This window comes from Castanea sativa, chromosome 1 (assembly GCF_040712315.1).
Source record: "Castanea sativa cultivar Marrone di Chiusa Pesio chromosome 1, ASM4071231v1".
NCBI classification, from domain to species: Eukaryota; Viridiplantae; Streptophyta; class Magnoliopsida; order Fagales; family Fagaceae; genus Castanea; species Castanea sativa.
This window is the reverse complement of record NC_134013.1, coordinates 11626842-11642864: the sequence shown is the minus strand read 5'-3', so window position 1 is coordinate 11642864 and position 16023 is coordinate 11626842. Positions and strand designations below refer to the sequence as shown.

Below are 16023 nucleotides of genomic sequence, written 5' to 3'. Positions count from 1 at the left end.
GTTTGGAAGTTTTAATAGAGGGAATAAAAAATTCATTCTCTTATTTGAGAGTTTAAGTGGGAGGGAATGAAATGGGTAAAAAGGAACACTCGTTCCTTTTTATTCCCTTATAACCTCAAATTTTCATTTATTTCAAAATTAGGGAGAATGAAAAAGAATGGAATTAGATCTAATGAATTTTTTACCAAGAATCCTAAAATACTCCTATATATTCAACATTTTATTTTAAAATAAGAGTTTAATAGTAATATTATCATAAAATGATTCCATTCCATTCATTTTTTGTTCATCCTAAACAAAATTACTTACATTTCATTCATTTATTTAAAAATATTTAATAGAAGTTACTTAATTCTATTTCATTTCATTCATTTTGCTTAAATATATTTTCATTATATTTCCATTCCATTCTCCTGTGAACTGCTAAACAAAACCCAAAGCCTAAAATCTAAACACCTCAACTTTGTGATGTAATTTGCAATTTGACAAACCTCAACGGCGGCGTTTCGCCATATATCCGATTTAACCGCATATCGCTGCCGTGTTCGATTGCCAAAAGGCCCAAAACCCCTCTTTCTCTTTCTCTCTCTACGAGTGACGGCAATGGCTTCCGATGGAGTTCCTCCTATAATCGCTGCTCAGCTCAACTACCTTCTCTCTCACTTTCCCCTCAGTGTTAAGGTAACACTCTTCATCTTTCCCTTCCATTTTCTCGGAAACCAAACAGAGCTAAAAAAAAAAAAAAACCTAGATCATAGAAATTCATTTTATTCCTTTGCAGATTGAACATTTGTGGTCCGGTAGCAAGTTCTCCACTGGAGTCATTGACCGCTTCACAATAGTCATTCCCTATTGCCTTGACTTCATAAAATGTCAGTGAGATCTGATACTTCCAAGTACTTCACTATTTTCTTCTTCGTAACCTAAATTTAGATTTGATTGTACTCGTAGGGGATTTTATATACAATTCAGAGTCGCCAATTTCTGCTCCGGATGTTATATTTGGAGCCGAAGATGAAAATTTTCTTTCATTTCTGGCAAGGAATGATGGAGTTGAAGGTAATGCAAATGCGGCGAAGAAATGTTTATCTGATTGGAATGGCAAGGACCCTACGCGGCTTATGGTTCTTCTACAACAGCTTAGGTCAGTGATTTCTGTGATTAGTGTTTTTAATTTTTTGAGAATTCATGTGGTTTAGCTAGTTAGATTGAAATTTGAAATGCAATTGTTTTTTGGTTTTGTAGGGATCAATATATGAACTATCAGAGAAAGCGTGTTGATGAAGTCGATGATGATAGGTTGAAATTTGAAGTTAGCACTATTGCGTTTAGGGAGGTAATGTACAGTTTTGATTTGAATGCTATAGATATGATAAATAATGTTAATAGTTTTGATGGGAAAAATGTGATATGTATGCATAATCGATTCTAAATTTTTGTGATGAATGTTATTTGATTATCGCGGTTGTACTTCAGGGGCTGAAATTAGTGGTTTACTTCTTTTTTTAGGTGGTAATATTTTGAGTTCATTATTAAAGATCTATGCTTGTGTTTCGGACTTTGAGAAAGAAGCATAGGCGATTGCTTGCAATTGCATTTCATTTTTTTATGTCTTGAATGTGAAAACTTGAAGGCATCCTTTTCCACCTTTTTTAAGGAATTATATGGAAGAAAGAAGGTTAATATGGTGTAAATAAGCCATATTAGATTGGGAAATGAGAATGGGTGTTGAAGAGGAAAATGGTGAACAATGGCTTCATTTGTCACTTGACATATGATACAGCAGTGGTGTTGTGGTCAAGAATGGGGAAGGAGCCAAGGGTAAGTATTTTTTCATAATCGTGATGCTATAAATGTACAAGGAATCAGTTATTTATTGAACACATAAGCTAAAGTCTGGGTCATTGTCTATCTGATTACCAGAGTGACAGTTAAGTTCACATTAATAGGGTCTATTCTTCTCTCTTTTCATGCACTCTGAGTGGATTTTCAAAAATATGAAAATGAAGAAATAGGATTGTTGGGAATCATGGACTGGTATGTAGGCTTGGCATGTGATCTTCCTGATTGCTGCATTGAGGGTTTTTTTTTTTTGGTGGAGGGAGGTGGGGGTGTTGTGTGGAAATACTAAAAGGAAAAATAAAATAAAATAAAATAAAATAGGGGTTGGGGGGGGGGGGTTTCGGTATAAGATGGGAGTGTGACACCAATCATGTGAATTGGACCTTGTCTATATTAGTGAACCTTGCTGATGTTGCTTCTCTGTCCATAGAATGCTGATAAAAGGTTAACTTATGAACATTTTTTTTAACATGTGGTCTGGAACTTATTTCTTTTTCTTTAATAAGATACTTTCTTACTATTCTGGTAGTGGATGCAACTATTTTTTAGCCATGTGAGGGTTCTTTATTAATCTCTTTGTTAATTGTGTTAAAGTAATTTGTAATTATCAATTTTCAGCTTTTTTTTTTCTCCCCCATAATTTGATTTTCAAGAACATCAAAGCCTTAGTCCCAAATGTTATGTGATTGGCTATGGATTCTCAACAAACTAATTGGGGTCGTTCAAATGATATCTTCTCCATCATTTTGACCTATTCAAAAGCATACTCTCTTTTCATTTCTTCCACTTGAATGAAATCATTCTTCCACACCAGTACATTAATCAATCTCTTTTGCACATGACCAAACTGTCTCAAGTCACTCTGTTTCTTTTCATCAATGGTAGCTGCCCTTATATTTATCTTAGTCTAAATCATTGACATGTATTCTTGTCCATCAATTATCCTATCTAAAATCATTTTCTCACACCTCCTTTTTTTTCCCTACTACTTCTACTAGTGTTTTTTAGCTCTTCCCTAACTCTTTTCATTCTCAAGACTTACATCAAATCATTCTTCCTCATTGGTACTTAAACCCCTCTCCTTTGCACTTGACCAAACCATCTCAAGTGATTCTCCCTTATCTTTTCATCAATGGGAGTCACCCCGTCTTTAATCGAAGTTATTCGTTTGTATCTTTCCTTGTATTTCCACTTGTCCATTTTAGCATTTTCATTTTAGCTGCACTCATTTTTTTTTTGAAAATGTTGTTTCTTAATAGCTCATCATTTGATACCATATGGCATGACTGGTCTTATAGTAGTCTTGTAAAACGTTTCCTTTAACTTAATAGATATTCTATGATCACACAATACTCAGGATGCCCTTCTCCACTTCATCCACGATGCTTGTATACTATGATTCACATTATCTTCAATCTCAAGCTCTCAGCATTCTTGTGAATTGTTAATCCAAAATATCAAAGGTATTTACTTTTTGGTTTCCCTGTACATAGGGATTTTTAGTAACAAGATAAATGAAGATGGAACTATAAAATTACACTCCATGTACTTTGTTTTAGACTTACTAAACCCAAAACTCTAAGATTCTAAAGTTTCCCTCTAGATTTACAAGTTGGCACTGACTTCATGTCTAGTTCATTCGCTAAAGCTATATTGCCAGCAAAAAGAAAAAAACACCATGTGACTTTATCTTGAATTGATCTAGTAAGTTCATCCATAACCAATTCAAATCAATATAGACTTTAAAGCTGAACGCAAACCTATCATTACTGCTACATGTATTCTCATACATATCATTAATCAACTTGATAGACTTTAGCTTAATATATTTTAGAGGAACTCATTTTTTTTCTAAAACCTACTACACAACCTCCCTAGGTACTCTAGCATATGCTTTTCATTTTTATATCAATTAAAACCTTAAGGAAATCTTTATAGCCTTCTTCCATGTTTTGCTATTAAATGTCTAAGTAAGAAATTGCTTCCTTGGCATAAAACCAAATTGAGTATCTGATATTGTTGTTCCATGTAATGACCATAGGAAAAGAGCTAGCCATATCTGTGTTATACCTAGACATTTAATAAAACCCAGATCTACTTAGGATATGCTTGATGTGGGACACAACACACACCCTCACAATGCACGCTCAATCAATATCCAATCAATATGGGGTGTCACAGATTCATAAGTTTAATTTCACAATAATTTGGACAGTTTTGAATATCCTCTATAATTTGATTTCTTTTGTTTTATTTTTATGGTTTCTAATGATGTTATCTTTTGCTTGTGTGATTAGCATTTCAATATTTGTGTGTTCCCATTCCATTTTATTGACTTCAATGGCACAAAATTTAAAAGTTTGATGGGCTCGGTTAAGTTCTTCTATATGTGCTGTCTTCATTTAGTCACCAATTTTTACTGTTTAAACCCCGTTGTTCCATAGATTATGTCTTGAATGGAAAATTCAGCACTTGGAATTTTGCCTTAACGCCCATTACTATCCTACAGGGAATTGAAATGCATTTGAGTTCTGGTGCTGAAAAGGTATCAATTTTAAAGAACATGTTCACATTTTTTTCAATTTAGTCTATGAGCTGATCCATGGTGATTTTAAATACTTCTTATAGCTTTTTATTATATTTGTGGTTTTTATGCCTTTGACTTTTAGCGTAGCCAGAGGAGGTGAAGTTTGCAGTGCCTCTTACAGAAATGAACATTGATAAGATGGTGCACGGGTGCCCTTGGAGACATTCACCAAAGATATACTTGCAGGTTTTATTTTTCTTTCACTTTATCCTTACCTTTTTCTTGGCTCTTAACGTTTTTCTTCAGCATCTTGAACTTTTGTCTTCTTTTTGATTGATGAAGGTTATCTACCCTGTTGGGAGAAAATATGTATCTGCTTCTTCAGCACCTCGTCTGAAATTACTATCTACCTCTGACTTGAAGTCTATCTTTTCCATTGAAGATTTCAAACTTCCTCCATGGTTGGATGGAATGTATGTTATCATATCATTCTGCCTTCATACAAGGATGTGTGTCAACATATCATCATGTTTATAGTTTTTTTTCCTCCTCCATAGGTGCATGGCAGAATATCTTCCTCATCTAGAAGAATCTCTTGAGAAACAGGTCAGGTGCATAGTCTTCTTCTAGTGAGATAGTTTGCACTTAAAGCATGAATTCATCATATAGTTGTTTTTTATTGAAGATCTTGGAGGCAGTTTCACTAATTGATGTTAGAAGGCGCTTTATTGAGTCATTAGCCCCTCTGTTTGGAAGGCCATTAGAAGCTGATCCGGTATGCATACCAGGCGTTATAATGTTTTGCATAATTGTTTGAACCATTAAGACTTATTAGTTGGTTATAATTACTTTTCTTGACAGATCTTTTGCAGAAAGGCAACATTTCTTGCTGGCTCTGGAGCATTTACATTCCTGGTATGATTTGATTTCCTCATGTTATGCTTATATTATCCCATTGAGCCTTGAGGCCACACCGTGTGGCAAGGAGTTGATAAATGAATTATCCAAATTTTTTACCATAATAATTGCAAACTTCATGACTGGTGCAATAGGTTGTGTGTAGTTTCATACACTAGATCTTCAGTTCAAATAAGGTCAAGTTCTGCAAAACAAGTTGACCACACATTTAGCCTAGGGGGAAATGCAGAAAGACAAAGATTAAGTTACAGAATATGTTTAGTATTACCTTGTATTGTTTTTAGAAAATTATTGGATGTGTTCTCCATTTGCCTGTGTCGTATCTGCCTTGTTTCTAGTCATTTTTTTGCCATCCGTTTTACCAAAAAAAAGGGTACTCTATATACACTTAGCAACTAGTTGTTTTCCTAATTTGCTTTAGTTATTGCAATGGGCTTTCAGTAAATTTCAATCCATTTAAAATTTTGAGATTTTGAGACTGTACTGTTGTATACTCAACAATTGTTGACATTTTGGAAATATTTTTTTAATGGCTTATGAATTGTATTTAAACTGTCTTTCCTGTCCTCATTCTTCATATAGATACGTGAGAAGCATGTGGCTATTGTTGGACTATGATACTATCATCTGTATGAGGGCACTAGGCAGACAAACATTTTTTGCAAATTCAGTGGTGTTAAACTTTTTTTTTTGTTGATAAATAACGATATTTCAGAAATCAAAAGCCCCAAGTACACCGGGAGTGTACATGGAAAGGACTACATCAAGATCGGAAATTACAATGATCAAGCATAACAAAAAAAAATTAGAGCAAGAAAAAGAAGTGAAAACAGAACACCAAGCAAATAAAGAGTGGAGGAGAAGAGATTTAATCTCAAGAATCGACCGTTCCGTCCCCTCAAAGCATCTACTGTTCCTTTCCTGCCAAAGACACCATAACACACAATGTGGGATAGTCCGCCATAGGTCTATATCGTGCTGTCTACCAAATGGACCCTGCCAAGATGCAAATAAATCTGCAACACTTTGAGGCATCACCCAAATCACACCAAAAAGGCTCCAAACCATAGACCATAGCTTGAAAGCAATGGGACAATGAAGAAGAAGATGGTTTACCGACTCCCCACTTTTTTTACACATATAACACCAATCCATGATGGGTACACCCTTATTCCACAATCTATCAAGGGTCAAAATCTTGCCTAAGGCGGCAGTCCAAGAAAAGAAAGCAACTCTAGAAGGGATGTTTGAGCGCCACACAAGTTTCCACGGAAAGAGGTTGTCAGGGGTTGAGAAGAGGGCTAATAGAACTCACTAACCTTAAAGCCCTTATTCTTTGTCAACTTCCAGCAAAATTTGTCTTGCCCCTCACCAGTAAAGGTCATAATAGAGTGTATAAGATTCCAAAAAATATCAAATTGTTCCATCTCCCAATCTTGGGGCTCTCTATAGAATTGAAGATCCCAAAGCAGTCTCTGATTAGGAAAAGACATGACATCCGCAAGATAGGAATCCTTGTTACAACTAAAGCTGTAAAGTTCTGGAAATGCCTCCCGAAGAGTACAACCCCCACACCACAAGTGAAACCTTTTTTCTAACACAGTGAAAGGATTCATATCACTTAAATGAATGATAGTAATTTTGGATTCCTCTATGACTTAGGGTATCATCTTATTTAAGCATGAATTGGATTGTGTCAGAAAACGTCTAGTCATGTAGTGGTTGCAAACTCTTGTATTGATATACAATTCCTTATTTTCTACTGTGGGTTTTTTATTTTCAAAGGGGGCTTTGGTATGAAACTTGTTTTATTTGCTGTGATGATCAATTCTATAGATTAACTTTTGTTATTTGCACGCGAACAAACTCCTCAAAGTCCTGTTACTGTAGGTTCACTTCAGCATTTCAACTCAGTTTCCAAAGCAGCAACCGGGTTTGATGCTTCAAAGTTCTCAGGTATAAGTTTTTCCCCCTAATACAGCCATGCATTTTAATGTAGCTATAAGAACGTGCACAGCCATACATCTTATCCAATTACATTGCCTGTCAATGGAATTGTTAAACCCCAAGTGCTGAATTTTGCCACTTTTATGATTTCATAAACATTTGAATGGTATATGGTTTGGCGGTATCTTCATTAGTCCTACCAGCTTCTTTGTTGTTCATAGCAATAGGTCATTCCTATTTGCAACATATGTGCTAATGAGCTCTATCTCAAATGACACGCTCTCCCCTTCTTAGAAGGCACAGTTGTAAAATTTAATGCAGGGAAAAGTGTCTAACTTTTAAATCATGCACTTTCACATTTTGATTCTGTTTTTCCATTTAGATCACTGTGCAAATAATATCAATAAGCTATTGAGTTTATCCAAAACAAAAGATCGATAAACTTTATAAGGAACCACTGGGCCTTTAAAGCTTAAAGAATGTATTAGGCCAATGTGTATCTGTATTGTTAGAGAAGGCTTTTCATCGGTCACCAATTAATGGTCTTCAAATCATCTCACTGATTAGCTTATGTCAATGTAATTGTAGCATATGAACTCCCACGGTGTACCAGCCAAGTCACCTCTTATTACTGAGTATCCATGGAGTCCAAGATGGGAAACTTCAGTAATGGCTGAGAAAATCTTGTGAGTTTTTTCAATTACTTTTGGTTCTAGCATTGCTTTTCCATGCATAATTTTGCTGACATGAATAATTTTTTTTAGTGAGTTTTTGGTGGATGAGGCTTTGAACTTCAAGAGGTACTGCAACGAGGCTCAACTACAACACTAGCGTGTTGTTAGTGTTCTTTAAGCTCACTATCACACTATCTGTGTAAAGTTTCTCCATTGATATTCTTGTTTAATATGATCGTATATTAAAGTTGTTGATGCTTATGTATAAGTTACTTCCAGTGCATGATGACCTGATTGTTTCTTTAGCTTGTTGAGGACCAAATTTAATGTGCCTTGCTTCCAATGGAATGCCTATCAAGGTGAATGTCAGTGATGGAATCTAGAATAAGAATCTAAATTTCAGAGTTTTCTTGTGATTACTCTGACCTGTCTGATGCTATGAATCAATAGAAAATGCTGATAAAAAAGAAAACCCAATCTTCATGGCTGGAACTAAATAATTAACCCTTCTGGCAATAGGTTGTTGAGATTCCTTGATAAGTGAGTTCTTAATTCTCACATGGTTCTTGCAAAGCATTGGATTATTAAGCAGCAAATGAAGATTAATAATTTCTTGAAACATAAATTCATTGCGTAACACACTGATGCTTTGGCTAACTGAAAACAGAACTGCCCAGTACTGGTTGGTTGTATCTGCAATAAGTAAAATTTGGATTTGAATGGGATTCTAGCTGATTTGCAAGCTGGTATATCTAGCAGTAGCTACTAGCTATTGAGAGCTTGCGCGAAGGAATAGGCAATCATGATTTGCAATGCCAATAATTGAGATCCAGCAATTGTTCAAGAATACATTTAAAACAAACAAACAAACACCGGCAGGAGATTCACATGTAGTGTTTTTATTATTTTTATTTTTCCCTTCTTTATTAATATATATCATGGAAATTCTATATAAAATAATCAACCTCTGGAAATAAATTTAAAACAGTAAAAAAAAAAAATGGTGGTGTTTACATTGTTGTCAATACGCTCTTGTATTCGATTGAAATGGTTGGACCTCTCATATATGATAATGATATATGTACCAATTTAAGACCAATACACAAAACCCTTATGTGCTGTCTTAAATCACAATGAATAGTTTCCATACCTCGAAGGTCTCAAACCATCTCAATCAATACTATTCGCATTGCCGGTTTCAAACTGTTTCAGTCGGCAATTGAATACTATAAGTTGCGATAAGCTATGTCATATTAAACAAAATTGAATGAAGTGCTACTTTTGTAAACTCTAAAAACTAATTTTAAGTTATCACATTTTTTTTTTTGGAAAAACAAAAACAAACAATCAAGGAAGAGAAAAAAAAGTTATAACACAAAAGTACACCACAACTTCTTAAATACATCACAATTTTCATACCAATAAGAAAAGTAAAAAATTCAAAATTTACAATTTTTTTTTATGAATTGTAATTTTGTCTAATTATTCCAACCTTAATCAGTTTACAAAAATTGTCTTCACTCTCATAATAATAGTTGTAAGTGCACAATTGCGCCTGGACTCAAAAACACACGTGAGCTCAGGCCCAATGAGCCTTAAACAATTAAATTTGTAGAGTGTGGGTTCGCAATCTAGTTTAGTGGTGTTCGAAACTTGATGAACATGCTAAAATGTTACAGTATTTACAAACAATGGACGAATTGAGCAAATGAACCTCCTCGAACGTAAGCCGAGAACGATTTATGTATATTTTCTCTTTTTCTTTTAAAGATTACAGTTCTTCGTCTTTTTTCTAGTTTCCTCCCCCTTTTTATTTCTTTAATCTCTTTTCTCTTTAAATACCTCTTCTCCTTCCCTCTTTATCCACGTGTCACACAAATCTTACCCTCAGAGCCTTTCCCCTCCTTTCCACCACATTCTTGAAGTCCTTATACAATGGCCAGAAGGTCCTCCCTACTGTTCAGGGGTCAATTCCCCATTAATGCGGCCAGGGAAGTAGGTGCAGGATCTTTAATGTGGAGGTAGTAGCCTTTTTCTGAGATATTTCTCTCACACCGTTGCGTCTAGAGGGTACTTAAATCCCCTCTTAATCAACGGTTTTTCCAAAACTCTGCCTTGATCTTTTTGGCGAATCCCAGGGTCATCGCGGGTTTGTCCGAGGAGAGATTCGTCATCAGACAAATCCTCAGACTCTCGACCTATGGGCCGACCTGCAGCTCTAGAGACTTTTAGTCTAAAACAAACTACCGCCCATCAATAAAGCCTAATGCCCAAATACTTATTTAGGTCATTTTATTCCCCATAATAGTAATAAAGAGTAATTCTAGTACTACATAACTGCACAAGAAACATTATATTTACAATATTTTTATAATATTTTTACTAACAAATCTTAACTTACTAATAATAAATCGCCACTTAAAATTAGTTTGTGAAAATATTAAGAACATTCCATTTATCTAACCGAACGGCAAACAGTATCCGATTCAGCAGCAGTAACAAAAAGTGAGTGACGCACCGACTTCAATGGAAGAACAGGTTAAAAACGATGGGACCCAGACTTTTATCGTGCGCGCGAGACCCAAAACAAGGGCAAAGAAAAAAAAGACAGTTAGTTGGGAAGTTCGTACACTGTGGCTGTCACTCACAGTCACACACCCACACACAAAACCCATACAACTAATTTCAGAGAAGTTTTAACCCACTTTCAAAAAAAAAAAAAAAAAAATTATAAATATCCCGCTCTCTCTCTCAAATTATTACCATCCTAACCTCCGAATATATCTCTCACTTTCTTTCTTCTTCAATATTAATACACACCACACCCACTCTCTTTCTCGCACAGCCTCAGCCTCCACTCAATTTTCAACTACCAAACCCTAAATTTTCTTCTTCATCTTTTCCAAAAATGAGAGAGATCCTTCACATTCAAGGAGGCCAATGCGGCAACCAAATCGGCTCCAAGTTCTGGGAGGTTATCTGCGATGAGCACGGCATCGATCCCACGGGTCGGTACAAGGGAGACGGGTCGTCGGATCTTCAATTGGAGCGAATCAATGTGTACTACAACGAGGCCTCCGGCGGTCGCTACGTGCCTCGGGCGGTTCTCATGGATCTCGAACCCGGAACCATGGACAGCATCAGATCCGGCCCGTTTGGACAGATCTTCCGCCCCGATAACTTCGTTTTTGGACAGTCCGGCGCCGGAAACAACTGGGCCAAAGGTCATTACACTGAGGGAGCTGAGTTGATCGACTCCGTTCTCGACGTTGTTCGTAAGGAGGCTGAGAACTGTGATTGCTTGCAAGGTTTTCATTTTCTCTCTCTCTCTCTCACTTCGCTTCGCTTCAATTTTCACATATATACTTAGAAATTGTAGATCAAATCTGATATTACTAGAAATGGAAATGAAGGATGAGAGTGATATTGCTTTGTCCTTTTTTGTTTTCTCACATTTTTTTTATGCTTCAATGTGCTTGTTATATGAATTTATATACATATGTGTGTGTTCTTGAAATTAAGAAGAAAAAAAAAGGCTGGCAGTGGATCTGATAGTCAATGCTTTATTGTTTAGCATTATTGTGGCTAATTGAGTAATTGTTTGATTTGCTTAGTTTTGTACTAATTTATGATTGATGATGAGGCTTAGTTGTTAGGTGGCCCGCTTTTTTGTCTGGCGTGGAGAACATGACTTTTTGGTGGTTTGTATAATCCAGTTGGAAGATCTATTAATATTTTTTGTTTTGATTAATTATCAATGATTGTGATGGCCTAATTAGATTTTTTATGCCAGCCGACATTGCTTAATTAGCAACAAAAAAAAAATTTACAGAAGCAGTAAATTTTACGGCACTCATTCGATTAGCCTCGTGGGTCCTTGTTTACAATGTAAAGTAGGAATCACATAATTAGGATTATGGGATATTAGCAATGGTAAAAGGAACATAAAGTGAAATTATAACATCTGCTTTATTTACTGGGATGCACATACACCCACCTTTACTAATGAAATGAATCAAAGTGCATCTGGATCTACATTTGAGTTAGTACATAGAAAAAGGATTTTGAGATGACAAAAGTGATAACTGTGTTTGATTGTTACTGTTTTTGAACATTAACAATTCATAATTAGTGATAATTATGTCTCTTGTCAGCAAATAATGGCCTCTTAAAATTGTGTATTTTACAAGACACCCTTATATGTAGGGAACATCTTTCAATCAAGATGACACTATGCATTATACCTTTTGAGTATAATGTCTGATGATAGCAACAACCTATAATATTTTCTGTAAATTTACAAAGCACGACAACTTCAAGCTTTAGACCCAACTTCAAGCTTTAGACCCAACTTCAAGCTTTGGACCTGAAGATGTAATTGTAGCAAATTTGAGTTGTAACTTTGGATACATTGTATTTTTCTTGTATGCATAACCTTAAGGGGTAGCATTTGGTTGGTGATCACGCTCATGAAGCAGAGGTCATTAGTTTGAATCTCTTTCCCTGCTAAAGAAAAAAACAAGCTCATTGGCTGGTAAATGGTGTTAATATTAGCCGCTGTCTGCTAAATTTGCTGGTTAAACTTAACTGTTGTTTTTATTTTGGTCAGGTTTCCAGGTTTGTCACTCACTTGGAGGAGGTACAGGGTCTGGCATGGGAACCCTCCTGATATCAAAGATTAGAGAAGAGTACCCAGATAGGATGATGCTTACATTTTCTGTTTTCCCATCACCAAAGGTCTCTGACACTGTTGTGGAGCCATACAATGCCACCCTATCAGTTCACCAGTTGGTGGAGAATGCTGATGAGTGCATGGTTCTTGATAATGAAGCACTTTATGACATTTGCTTCAGGACACTAAAGCTCAGCACTCCAAGCTGTAAGTATCGAACTGATTTTTGGGTTCAGTGTCAATATTAAGCACTACGACAGTATTTAAGCTTTCCTTTTTGTACCTCTGGTTTTGTAGTTGGTGACCTTAACCATTTGATCTCTGCAACTATGAGTGGGGTAACATGTTGTCTGAGGTTCCCTGGCCAGCTGAACTCCGACCTTCGGAAGCTTGCTGTTAATCTGATCCCCTTCCCACGTCTTCACTTTTTCATGGTGGGTTTTGCACCACTCACCTCTCGTGGGTCCCAGCAGTACATCTCCCTCACTGTCCCAGAGCTGACTCAACAAATGTGGGATTCCAAGAACATGATGTGTGCTGCTGACCCCCGTCATGGCCGCTACCTGACAGCCTCAGCAATGTTCAGGGGAAAGATGAGCACCAAAGAGGTCGATGAACAGATGATCAATGTGCAGAACAAGAATTCATCATACTTTGTGGAGTGGATTCCTAATAACGTGAAGTCAAGTGTGTGTGATATTCCACCAATGGGTCTGAAAATGGCATCCACTTTTATTGGTAACTCCACATCAATCCAGGAGATGTTCAGAAGGGTGAGTGAGCAATTCACTGCTATGTTCCGCCGCAAGGCTTTCTTGCATTGGTATACAGGTGAAGGGATGGACGAGATGGAGTTCACAGAGGCTGAGAGCAACATGAATGATTTGGTGGCTGAGTACCAGCAGTACCAGGATGCAACAGCTGATGATGAGGGTGAGTATGAGGAGGAAGGGTTAGAAGAAAATTATGAGGATTAAAAAGTGAAACGACTTGGGCAAGTACCCTATAAGCAGAATGAGTTTTGATGTGATCAGCTCCCTCTTTACCCGCTGATCTACTACTGGTGTGGCTATCAATGTTTCTTCATTTTGTTAATTGTTTTGTTTCTCTATCCATGTTCACCCTTTATCATTACTCATTGTTTGATTTCGTATTGTATGATGATATATTGATATTGTTGGTTGGTTTTTTCAAGTGTATCAATAAAAATTGTCATATTGCCAAACTCCATTTATAGCGGCCAGTTCGTGATTCTTTTTATCCTTAGAAATGCACTCCATAGTGTCCAGTTTGAGGTGAACCAGAAACACTATGGAAGGTGTATAATCCATAAAAACATTTTGTACTCAGTACTCAGTACTCAGTAGGTGCCTGTAGCTTTGCCATTGTCCAGACATAAGATTGAAAAATTATGAATTTCAAAAAAGTTTTTTGATGTACTGGATGCTAGGAATTGTCTACTTTAATCAACATTTACTGTAGATTTTCATTAAGTTCATGTGTAAATTAATACTCTTTTCCTTCTATATTGGAGTCAGCTCATCCTTCATTGCTTGACCATATGTGCATGAGTATAATAGACAGGGATGAGGTGGGGTTAAACTATGAGTATTATACACTTGGGCTAAACAAAATCAAAGCCTTCCTATTCAGTTATTAGATCAAACCGGTTCTAATTGTTGGGCACTCTGGGCAACCACTCCCTTAGCCAGGGTCGAGAAAAGGACATTTAATCACGCTGGGCAACAATATTGTCAGTGAATACAACAAGGCAGCCTTCTACACCACACACCTGTAGGATTCATATATTGTTGAGGGGTTGCTGTATAAACTACAAACCTGTTTCATAGGATGATTTTTGAATTTTCACGCCAACTGCCAACCCTTTTATAAGTCTTAAGACTCCAACTGCCAGGGAAGGCTTAGAATAGCATCAAAGCCCATATAGATTTTAGCCTGGCAAGGATTTGAATTCTTGACCATAAACATCTGGCGTTGAACGGTCTCAATTTGGGTTTACAACTGATAATGGACAAAGCAACTAAAAAGAAGACTAAAAAAACAAACTAGTATCATTATAAGTGCTTGAGCCGATGGATGCACCTATGGTCTATGTAACAATTGCAAATCAATGAAACTATAAATAACACCGGCAGCTACCTTAAAAATTGCTAGGAAAAAAAAATGGTAAGCAAATGAGTTATAAAATGGGTTTCAGACATCCAAGGAAGGATTGAGCAGCACAAGCTCTCAAGCCAGACAAAGGCAAAAGCTCTTAGATGGACATTGCGAATGTTTTGAGACACTCAAACAAGCCTTTGGATTTGTCATAATTAGGGGTGTGCGTGGGTCAGATTGGACGGGTAAAGGCTAATATTTCTATCCAATCCGCCACTAGTGGGTTGGGAAAATTCTAATCCGCTACCAACCCACCAAAGTCTAAATCCGGCGGATTGGTTACAAATTTTGGCGGTTTCAACTCAGCGGGTTAGGCGGGTTGGCATTAACAATGTTTAAAAAAAAAAAAAAATTATCACAAACTACAATTTGTTATTGAATAATCTCAAAATATAACTAATGCACACAAAAAACTAAAGATATATTTCATTGAATAATCTCAATTCCAACACAAACATAGGGTCAATGAAAAAGAAATATATCATCTTTAATAAAAGTAGGCTCTCTTTATCAACATCAATATTGCAAATGCACCTAATGTTCTATTTATCCTTTATTTTTATGTGACCTAACAGTCGTTTTAAATGAGAATGTGGGTTTCTATTATATTATCTCTCTTTGTTTTTTGGCCCATAATAGGATGGACCAATATTATGAACAAGAGGAAGCCGCTACTTTCACCCTTTATAAAATAGCAATTGGCCCATTGAATTGTTATATCTCTATCTCTCTTCATCGAGTGTTAGGACAGAGAGTAGGTCTTCTCCTCTCACACAAGAGGGCCCTTTTCTCTTGCACATCCAACTTCGCTCGACAAATCAATGTTCTCTTTTAAGATTTCTATGAGGGCCCATCATCAATCTGATTTCTTCACAATAACATCCTACATGTGATTTCAGAAAGTGTATTTGATTAAATTGTTTGAGTAAATTTCTAACGCCTAAATCATAGCTTTCTTGTATATTATTAGCACAAGAATTTACATGTTGCACGTTTGAAAAGACTGAATGACAAATTTATTAGCAGCATGATGGGAAGAAAGAAAACCATTCAGACCAGGGGCTAGGGAGTGTAAAACAAATAAAAACATTTTCATATTTTATAATCGGAAAGACGACCTCAGGCATCCAAGGAAGGAAGCATTTGGATTTGTCAGCAGTGAACAACTGAACGTTATGTAACAAACTAAGTACCATTGACAATCAAAGCCAAAGACAGTCCAGCGAATTTAGCCTCAGAACTCACGGCGGAATATATGTTTTAGC

At 36.3% G+C, this 16023-nt stretch overlaps 2 protein-coding genes and 1 non-coding gene across 3 annotated transcripts; 2 read left to right on the top strand and 1 right to left on the bottom strand.

Moving 5' to 3' along the window:
* The first annotated feature begins 366 nt into the window (after positions 1-366).
* LOC142622251 (uncharacterized) lies at positions 367-8251 on the top strand. Its single transcript, XM_075795696.1, has 13 exons — positions 367-681; positions 782-872; positions 952-1144; positions 1246-1336; positions 4352-4387; positions 4517-4615; positions 4712-4842; positions 4927-4975; positions 5055-5144; positions 5231-5284; positions 7178-7243; positions 7823-7920; positions 7999-8251. The coding sequence occupies exons 1-13, from the start codon at positions 604-606 to the stop codon at positions 8063-8065; spliced, it is 1143 nt and encodes a 380-aa protein (XP_075651811.1). The 5' UTR covers positions 367-603; the 3' UTR covers positions 8066-8251.
* A 2360-nt stretch (positions 8252-10611) lies between these two features.
* Positions 10612-13810, top strand: LOC142639316 (tubulin beta-6 chain). Its single transcript, XM_075813520.1, has 3 exons — positions 10612-11216; positions 12518-12787; positions 12878-13810. Exons 1-3 carry the CDS (start codon positions 10817-10819, stop codon positions 13555-13557), a joined length of 1350 nt encoding a protein of 449 aa, XP_075669635.1. The 5' UTR covers positions 10612-10816; the 3' UTR covers positions 13558-13810.
* A 980-nt stretch (positions 13811-14790) lies between these two features.
* Positions 14791-14897, bottom strand: LOC142623002 (small nucleolar RNA SNORD14). Its single transcript, XR_012842028.1, has one exon. It is a non-coding gene; the product is annotated as a small nucleolar RNA SNORD14 (small nucleolar RNA).
* Positions 14898-16023: the final 1126 nt, after the last annotated feature.

Excerpts from the sequence above, each read along its gene's own strand:
- LOC142622251 (XM_075795696.1), top strand. The coding sequence starts at position 604 with ATGGCTTCCGATGGAGTTCCTCCTATAATCGCTGCTCAGCTCAACTAC. Across the intron at positions 4,616-4,711 it reads CACCAAAGATATACTTGCAG|GTTATCTACCCTGTTGGGAG; the intron begins GTTTTATTTTTC and ends TGATTGATGAAG. Across the intron at positions 7,921-7,998 it reads GTAATGGCTGAGAAAATCTT|TGAGTTTTTGGTGGATGAGG; the intron begins GTGAGTTTTTTC and ends AATTTTTTTTAG.
- LOC142639316 (XM_075813520.1), top strand. The coding sequence starts at position 10,817 with ATGAGAGAGATCCTTCACATTCAAGGAGGCCAATGCGGCAACCAAATC. Across the intron at positions 11,217-12,517 it reads GAACTGTGATTGCTTGCAAG|GTTTCCAGGTTTGTCACTCA; the intron begins GTTTTCATTTTC and ends TATTTTGGTCAG. Across the intron at positions 12,788-12,877 it reads AAAGCTCAGCACTCCAAGCT|TTGGTGACCTTAACCATTTG; the intron begins GTAAGTATCGAA and ends CTGGTTTTGTAG.